Source organism: Chrysochloris asiatica, unplaced genomic scaffold (genome assembly GCF_000296735.1).
Source record: "Chrysochloris asiatica unplaced genomic scaffold, ChrAsi1.0 scaffold00158, whole genome shotgun sequence".
NCBI classification, from domain to species: domain Eukaryota; kingdom Metazoa; phylum Chordata; class Mammalia; order Afrosoricida; family Chrysochloridae; genus Chrysochloris; species Chrysochloris asiatica.
The window spans coordinates 7,464,534-7,474,477 of NW_006408676.1; the positions used below are offsets into that span (position 1 = coordinate 7,464,534).

General features: G+C 38.3%; 1 protein-coding gene across 1 annotated transcript; it reads left to right on the forward strand.

The window, feature by feature from the left end:
- The first annotated feature begins 392 nt into the window (after positions 1-392).
- Positions 393-1,373, forward strand: LOC102817317 (olfactory receptor 8D2-like). The gene has a single exon (XM_006871021.1). The coding sequence runs from the start codon at positions 393-395 to the stop codon at positions 1,371-1,373; it is 981 nt and encodes a 326-aa protein (XP_006871083.1).
- The last annotated feature ends 8,571 nt before the right edge of the window (positions 1,374-9,944 follow it).

Sequence of the window (9,944 nt, forward strand, 5' to 3'; positions counted from 1 at the left end):
ATGAAATATGCAATGTAGCATCTTATTACTTACCATTCTTAAGCTATTTTAAGAAATCTGGATGGTACGATGGTTAAATTCTAACTGAAAATTTGGTGGTTCAACCCAACCTGCAGCTCCGTGGGAGAACATGTTGGTAATCTGTTCTTATAAAGATGATAGCCTTGTTATTTCCTATGGGACAGTTCTACTTAGTGCTACAGTTTCACTATGAGATGGAATTGATACCACCCAACAACAACAGTGTTTTAATATGATGATCAAGTGTTGTGTTTTTTTGTTGTTTTTAACTCACACAACTAACAGGATTATTATTAATCATGGTCAAATACTTCCTTACATTCTGTGACTTTTCTTTCTCATAGTTGCACATCTCCTCTCTCCTGAGGGCTATGGCAAAGCAAAATTATTCCATAATAGCTGAGTTTGTCCTCGAGGGATTGACAGACAAGCCAGACCTGCAGCTACTGCTTTTTCTCCTGTTCCAAGGGATCTATGTGGTCACTGTAGTGGGGAACATGGGGATGATCCTCCTCATCATGTTCAGTTCCAAGCTGCAATCACCCATGTACTTTTTCCTCAGTAATTTGTCATCCCTAGATCTCTTTTACTCCTCAGTTGTTACACCCAAACTCCTGGGAAATTTTTTGTGGGAGCAAAATGTTATTTCTTACCCTGGATGTATGACTCAATTTTTTTTCTTTTGTGCTTTTGCTATTGCAGAGTGCTACATGCTGACAGCCATGGCATATGACAGATATGTAGCTATATGTAATCCATTGCTCTACAAAGTTACCATGTCCCAAAAGGTCTGTAATGCTCTGGTGACTGGTGTCTATATCATAGCTTCCTCAGGAGCTATTGTTCACACTGTCTTCCTGACCAGGCTGTCTTTCTGTGATGACAATCTCATCCACCATTACTTCTGTGACATAATGCCTCTCTTAAAGCTCTCATGCTCCAGTACTTACATCAATGAACTACTGGTGATACTCATAGGTGGATTCAATGTGATAGCAACAACTGTGCCCATCATCATCTCTTATGCCTTTATACTTTCTAACATACTTCGAATGCCCTCAGCTGAAGGCAGGTCCAAAGCCTTTGGTACCTGTGGCTCTCATCTTACCGCTGTTGGGATTTTTTATGGATCCATCACATTCATGTATTTTAAGCCAGAATCAAGTAGCAACATGGCCCAGGAGAAAGTGGCTTCTGTGTTCTATACCACAGTGATCCCTATGCTGAACCCCTTGATATACAGTTTGAGGAATAAGGATGTAAAAAATGTGCTCAGGAAAGTCATGGGTACAATTATGGGGCACCTCCGGTTAGTAGTCAGAATCACTAAACGTCATGGTGCTGTGGAATAAGTACTGGATCACAAGGTCAGTGGTTCAAACCCACCAGTTACTCCTCGAAAACACTATACAAAGTCACTATGACTCAGAACTAACTCGACATCATTTAACAACTACATCTTTTTCTTAAAATAGTTTGTCTTTCTGTTTTCAAAATTGATACTCCATTATCAATCCTTACACTATACCAGACAGATATTTCTCTTTAATGGGAATTTGTTTCTACATAAACATGCATCTGAAGACACACACATAGACATCTAACCCTGATGAAACTATTCATGATATTATAATTCAGCAGATCTTTAATAGGAGTCCTAGTGTGGCACTACAGGATATGAACTAGACCTCAAGATCCATTTGAATTTTAAGGTGGAGGTTCAAACCTACCAGATGCTCCTCTGAAATCCCATAATGGTTGCTATAAGTCAGAACTGATTCAAGGCACTTACCAATAAGAGGTTTTTGATGAGTCTCAAGAGTACTTATTTTATAAAAGTATTCTCATGGTACTACTTTCTTCACTGTTTCCACTCAATTCTAATGAATGAAATGAATAGGGGTGTGGTGGGAATGAGCACCCCTTATCTTTCAATCCTTGGCAGTAGCACTAGTCTGCACAATCCTGCCAGGATTGTGGAATTGCTTTTTTTAATATCAATTCCTAGTCAGAAGCCATTTTAGTGGTGTGCACATGACCTTTCCGACCATAATAGTCCTCACTTCACAAGTCAGGGAACCAATGTTAATTGCTGAGCATATATTTCCAATTAAACATTATGGAACTGAGAAAATTCCCATAGGATGGGAAATAGATTTGAGCTAAAATTCTATTGATCACTTGACCTTCACAAGCCCCTTCTCTGACTGTTGGACCACAGTGTCATTTGGGTCTCTTGGAATTGTTGCTAGTGCATAAAGTGTCCAATAATTACCCCAATCTTGAACCATTTAACTGTCCTCAGTATACAGTCACCCTTGTATTGCTAGATGATTTGGAGAAAGATTTGCAGTGTACATTTTTGACACTTTCCTACCTCAAGGAGAATCAATTTCCCATTCCTTTAAGAGTTTGTCATCATAATGTGTGAAAAAGCATGAATTCCTACTGTGTGACCTCAACTAGTTATGTGTATGCACAAATAGGATGTCAAACTTGCCATCAAATCATCAAATTGATTTTGGATATCTTGTGTTCTTTGCTTTTTGCTCTTTGCTTTTCAGTTTTCTATAATGCACATATTTTAAACATTTAAAAAGAGAGAGAGAAGAAGTTGTTACTTTAAAAACCTTCATGGAATCCCCATTGCTTATAGAATAAAGTTAATGTGTTCAAACCTAAAAAAAAAAAAAAAAGCCCATGGCAGAGTACAAATTGGCTCAAGTCTGGGAACACTGAAGGATTGTGATTCTCTGTTATAGATAATCAAATTAGATTCATGTTCACCTTACCTAGAACTCTCCCATTAATAAAGATCAAGTAATAATTTAGTAGGCTTCCCACCATTTCATATGTGGGGACACCGTGATCAACCAGTCAACGCCATAGGTCTTTGTGAGTCACAATAATTTGACTGCTGCTTTGACTCTGCTGTTCAATATGATAGCCACAACCACCTTGTCTTTGGTGAATATGTGTTGCCACTTGGCTGCTGCCACTTGGAATTCAATACTTTCCACTACATTTAAGCATTCCAGTTCAATGGTAGCAAGTCCCACAGTAATATCTGGCATACAGTCAAGTGACATCAGAGTTCTTCAAGTATGCTGGGACTATCTTTCAAATATATTCTATTTGGCTGTATGTATTAAAGCAGGGGGTTGTGTGTTGTTGGGGTTTGTGTGTGTGTGTGTGTGTGTGTGTGTGTGTTTACTGTAAATCTACTCTAACTTTCAGATAACTTTAAATGCTAGATAGTTTCTTCTACAGTAAAGAAAAGATATTGTGGAATTGCAATTTTATTTAATACAGGTCACGATTTGGTCCATGTTTCTGCCAATTAAACGAACAGTCAGAGCCTTTTTCTAGCCCCTTGCTCCAAAACTTTCAGTCCTGAATTTCTGTTTCATGGGCCCATATCAATAAAATTGACCAACTATAACTTTATATTACTCCCACCATTATTATACACCCTTAATATCCAATTCTTAATATCCATATATTCCCAGAACTTCTCTATGTATGAATTAGAACCATCATATCATTTTTTAAAGTGTAGTATACTTCATCATGAGTTATATCTGTACTTCTCCTTTCAGGAATTAAGTGGATTAGAATCTAGGTTTAGGTTAGAAGTAAAGAGGGTGGTAGAAGTGGGCCTAAGGAAAACAACAGTGTCTAGCAAAGAACTGTTTTAGGTAAAACTATTAAAGGTTCCCCAGGCAAGCAATGATTAATCATGATAAATGGGGCTAGAATGGCTGTTTTTATTAGAAAAGAAGATTCAATAGAGATTTTTAAAAATAATTAAGACATTTATTCCTTTTTTTTATTCTATGGAACCTGAAAAAAAAAGGGGTGGATTGGGGCTATTTTGTCTCAAGTCGTTAAGTGCCCTTGAGTAGGTTCCGACTCAGAGAAACCCTGTATAGTGTTTCCAAGGTGAGTTTTAACCACCAACCTTGTTCAAACTGATCTCGAAGTCCAATACTTTATCACACAGTGCCACACCAGGACTCCCACCACCAGAGTTACCCTTTGAATCCACCTTGAAAATGCATATTTAATATTTTCATCTCTGATAGGGTTAGTTTTGGTAAAATATATTTTCCTGGGAAATTATACTTTTTAACCAATTATTAGATTTATTTCCAAATTTTTCTATGGCTTTATTCCATTTCTTTAGTTTCAATAGTTCATTTTCGTTTTGCATTTATAATTTCACCTATTTATGTGTTCTTTAACCACTGGATTTCTACAAACAGGTACGCAGTTTTCACCCACTAGCCACTCCATGGAAGAAAAATGAGACTTTCTGCTCCTGTCAAAATGTACAGGCTTGGGAACCCTCTATCAGGATGCTGTGATCAGAATCAGCTCAATAGCAGTGGGTTTTAAATGTGTATGTTTTGTTATTAAAAAAGCAACTAAATGTAATTTTGTTGTGTGTACTGCTTTCTACTTTCACTTTTATTAACTTCTTTTTATGTTTTCCTTCAGTGCTCTTTTTCTTTTCAATTTACTATTTTCTGTCTAAATTTTAGAGGGGAAATGTTACTTCATTCTCACTCTTCATTTATTGTCAGTTTATTATCTATACATAGTGAAATGGACAGATATCACATATTAATTTAACTTGAAACTATAGCATGCACACCAAAAAACTAAAATAAAATTGTGAAAGACAATGAATGCCAACCAAGAATTACAAACTCAGTGAAGCTATCCCTCAAATATGACAAAAAAATTAGAACATTTCCAAATAAACAGGGAATCTGTAAAAACCAGGCCAACTTTACAAAAATACAAAAAGCAGTCCTTTGGACTGAAAACCAACAATAACAGACAATAAGCAGAAATTGACATACACAGTAACAGCAAGCAGAGTTCAGTCCAGCTATAGAAGTATCCAAAGTAAAACAAACCTACAAGACTGAAAATAAGGCATCAGAGATATTCATTCACAATGAAGAAAACAACAAAGAAAAAATAGGGAAAAACATAGTTACAGAACTTACAAATGATGAGGAAGTCAAGTAGATTTCATGACAAAAACAAACTGTTTTAAACTGCAGAAGAAATTAATTCATTCCAATGTCAACTCAAAGAAAATTAATATACCTTCACATCAAAACAAGAAAAGAGAAAACCATGAAGATTTTGTAAACATTAAAACAATGTCAATGAAGATACTGACAAGAAAATGCACTAACAAAATGCACTGAACATAGAAAAATTTGTGGAAAAAGAAAACAGCAGCACCACATACACACAAATCACAGTAAAATGATTGTAATCAATTCATTGTTGTTGTTGGTGGTGGTGGTAAGTGCCATTGAGTTGGTTCTGACTCATAGTGACCCTGTATAGGGTTTCTGTGGAGCAGCTGGTGAATCTAAACTGCAGACGTTGTGGTTCACTGTTCAATGCTGATCCTACTGCTCCATATCAGGAATCCACCTATCAATAATTGTACTGAATGATGATGGATTAAATGCACCAATCAAGAGACAGAGTAGCAGAATGGATACAAAAACAGGATCCTTCAATATGCCGTCTACAAGAGACACACCTTACACACAAAAATAAAAATAGATTAAAAATCAAAGGATGAAAAACATATCCATCAATTAAATAATGGCAAACAAAATTGAGCAGGAGTAGCAATATAACTTTCTGATATAATAGACTTTAAGGCAATACAAGCTTAAGAAAGAAAGAAGGACATTATCTCATGATTAAAGGGCCAGTTGAACAAGTAAACTTCCCATAGTGCCCTGGGGCAAACACAGTCCATCCTGACCTGGACATCTTTGGGTTGTTTTGTGCAGTACTGGATGACTGGGTTTTGACAGCCTCCAGAAAAAGAAACTGAACCTCTTTTGTAATACCATGTGGCCTGAGTATTTTCTGGGTGATCAGGAATCTTGGCTCCATTTGGGAGTTTACATTACAATACCATCCTTCAGTTAGACTTAATTTGTAGGAAGGAGGGAGACACAGTCAGGAGAGATGGGTGTACAGTTGGGAGAGATATGGGTACAGTAGGCCTGTTTCAAGGTTCTTTCCCTTCCTTGACTACTCCCTCCACCTCCCTTTAGTGGTGGGACCTTGAGGTGTCCCTGGAGTTCCTCCTTTTTTCCACAAGGGAAGCCTCCAAGCATCCCTGTCTCAATATGGGATGGTCCCTTAGATACATAAAGGCTTGAATATTGAGACAGGGATCCCTGGAGACTTCCTCTGTGGGGAAGCATTCTTCTGTCATGCTTTCCCCCTGTTGCATGCCAGATGAAAAGTCTGTATTCTGAGCACAGCTCAAACATAATGAGGACCAACTGCACACCCATCAACTGACTCTTTCTCTGAGGGTGGCAGTAGTGCCACCTGCTAACCCTAGGTGGGGCTATGAAACAACCACTGGAATTACCAGCCATAACCTTATGATCATAAGTTTAGTGACAGAAACAAAAGTTGTTCAGATAAAGCCTGAGAATTTTTCAAGTTGGCAGAAATTGGACAGCAAATCCTCAGAAATTGAAAGTTGGATACAACACTGAGGCTGACCTTCTCCTGGAGGAGGCCACTAAAAAGTGGATCACAACAGAGACACAAGGATAATGGGGAAGGAATGCTGGAGAGTCAAATTAGTAGCAGCCACTGTTGTAACTAGCTCCTACCTGGTTTCATCAGGCAATCTTGGGGATCAAAGGAGTGCAAGTCAGGACATTTTAAGTGCAACTGCTGGGCTCCATTTAGCAGTCAAAGGCCTACCCACAGTTACACCCCCAAAACAACTTGTCCCAAATGCAGAAAAATGGGCCACTGGGCTAGGGACTGCCCCTTGTCCTCAAGGGGAGGAGGCAGAGGTCCCTCAGCCTTAGTGGTAGAAGACCAAGATACAAGAGGAGGCCCAAGGTTGCCAGCTCCCACTCCTACCATCAAAATTTCTCCAAGTGAGTCTCAGGTTGTTAAGGACTTCTCTAGTTAGTCAATTGAGTTTCTAATTGATACAGGAACAACTTATTCAATTCTTAAAGTCTTTGGAAGACTTCTTATTTTTATTCTCTGGAAACTAGAGTACACATGGTCACTACGGGTTGGAACTATCTTGACAGCACTTAACAACAACAACAAATATCCCCTTGTTAGAACAACTGCCTCTTATTCTATGTATAGGTTCTGCATGAAAACAGTTAAGTATTTAGCATTCCCATTCTTCACTATCTACCCATAGTTTGTTATGATCCACAAAGTCAAATGACTTTGCATAGTCAATTAAACACAAGCAAATATTTTTCTGGTATTTTCTTTCAGCTAATATCCAACTGACATCAGCAATTATATAATTTGTTCCACATCCTCTTCTGTATCTGCTTGAATTTCTGACAGCTCCCAGTTACTGTTCTGCTGCAACTACTTTTGAATATCTTCACCAAAATTTCAATTGCATGTATGTGTAATATTAATTTTACTAGTTAATAATTTCTACATTTATTTGGTCAGAGTCTTCCAATTGGCCAGGCAGCTATCTTCCAACGTTCTTGACAGATGACTGAGTACCTTTAGAACTGCATCTGTTTGTTGAAACATTTCAACCACTGTTTTGTCAGTTCCTGGAACTTCATATTCTATTAATGGCTTCAGTGAAACTTGGAGTTCTTCCTTCAATACCATAGTACCTGATCATAGGCTACCAATCATGAAATGGTTGAACATTGACTTTTTTTTTTTTTTTTTGGTACAGTGACTTTGTAATTTCCTTTCATCTTCTTTTGACACTTCTGCATCATTATTTCTTTATTTGCTTTTAACTCCAAATCTTTGTGCATTTCATTATAATAGTGCAAAAAGAATGTATTTTAGGAGGATCAGTAGGATTTTGGTCCCCATAAGTAATACATTAAAGATATGCCAAGTGGCTGACTTTTCCAAGATGCTATACCACTCTATAGATATCAGCTGCCACTCTTTCCCTCAGTATTCTTCCTTGCAGTTTGAGGTTCAGTGCCACACCAGGTCTGCGGACTGTAGGTATGGCTAAACTCCTAAGAAATGAAGGTGAGATGGGATGAGTCAAATGCAGAGTCCTGAGCAGGAGTGCAAACTTTCCCAACAAATTATAATATATTCAACACAGACCACACCCCCAAAGAAACTAATGGTGGTGATTTGAGTCACAATCTCTAGTAAGCTGGGGACTCAAGATATATCCTAACTTAATCCTCCTGATTAATGTAACAGACAACTCACTCCAGATTGGGACCATAACAGCAGGCATAGAGGCTGGGATTTACAGTATATCATAAATTGAAGGCAAATGGCTAGAAGGGACATATTACATAATTAAGTTCACTGCAGGCTACCTCTGGCTCTTCTAGTCGTTGGTCTTTTCATACTTTAAGGATTAATTTCCACCTCCCAATAATTTTACCTAAACTTTCACCTTGTGAAGGGACATCAGGTTCAGCTGCTGTGCCAGTCCCGATTGCTGGTAGCAAGACAAGTTTTGCAAGTGCTTACCCCTTGGTTCACGCCCATTAACATTGGGAAAGCTTTCATAGGTACAAAATTACTGGGCTATCCCAATCTCTAGGTAATGCAATACTATTTACTGCCAACCCCAATTTTGTCAAATCAGGGAAAGGTATAATCCATCCATCAGGCCTTTGCGAATTCTGGCATACAGCTGTAAGGGTACAGTAACAGTCTCTTGCTAAAGCATCAACCCTACTTCCTGCACTCATAGCTGCACCTCTGGTCCTAGGACAGAAGCATCTGGCAAAAAAACAAAAACAAAATTTCATGAGACATACAGAAAAATGACAATGGCAACAGTGGCCTCTCTAACCCTTTTCCCAGATTCCATTGAGAAACATTGGAATCTATCCAGTGGGGATTCTACCTTTTCCACTGTCATGCTGAATTTGAAAACACATTCATGAAAGCCAGACCTTCAAGTCTTTATCACTCCATTTTAGATAACAAATGCTTCAATTGCTCATTCCAGTTATCCATGAACTATTACTCTAAGGGTCCAGTTAACATGATGTTACTTAGCCCATTGCTGCACTTGTAGGCTGTAAAGTGTGTTCCTTAGTGAGAGGAAGTAAAGCTTTGTTGCCCAAATTGGTACCATATCTTTTATTCTAACTTCTTAGTAGTGCTTTTGGTGTCTGCATCCATTATGGGATTTGCAAAACCCAGTCCTATTCCTGTGAGGACATATTTGTGCTACCTGCTACTGCTGGTGTCATTGGTCTGATAAAATCCGCTTGTCAGCTATACACAGGTCTTTCCTCCTGAAGAATATGCCCCATAGCCATCTGAAACTTCTGTCTTTCTTGCTGGCCGGCAATGTAGTTCTTATCAGTATTTTGTGTCTCAGAGGGTGCAAGAGGGATGTGTCTAGTATCAGTCCATTTCTGCATGGTTGCTGTACTTCCTTGTCTACTCACTTCATGGACCCAGCTGGCCACATCAAGAAAGCATACCAACATGTCACTGACTGATTCCTGGAAAGGGGTTCCTTAGATGAACATCAGCATGTCCTACTCAGATGCATGCTTTCCCAGTGTACTTTCCAGAGGTCCTTGCTACTATGGGTGTGCCATTAATAATCAAGTTTTCCATTTTCTTGATCATATATCCCTATAGGAGAAAGAGTTGTAATTAATTTCAAGGCAAAATTAACGTAGAAAAGAGAGAGAGGATATAATAAAATGGGAAGACAGTAGGGTGTAAACTTTCCTGGGTAAGGACAGAAATTTGCATGTGCTCTTCATTCTGTTATTCTATTGAACAGGAAACAGTTGCTATAAAGTAAATCAGGAATTTACCCTGACCCTGCACAAAGTCCTTAATAATTGCTTTCTTTGTCCATGTTCCAGATCTGTTATAGTTAACAAAAGGCAAAGTCCCTCTTA

Excerpts from the sequence above, each read along its gene's own strand:
- LOC102817317 (XM_006871021.1), top strand. The coding sequence starts at position 393 with ATGGCAAAGCAAAATTATTCCATAATAGCTGAGTTTGTCCTCGAGGGA.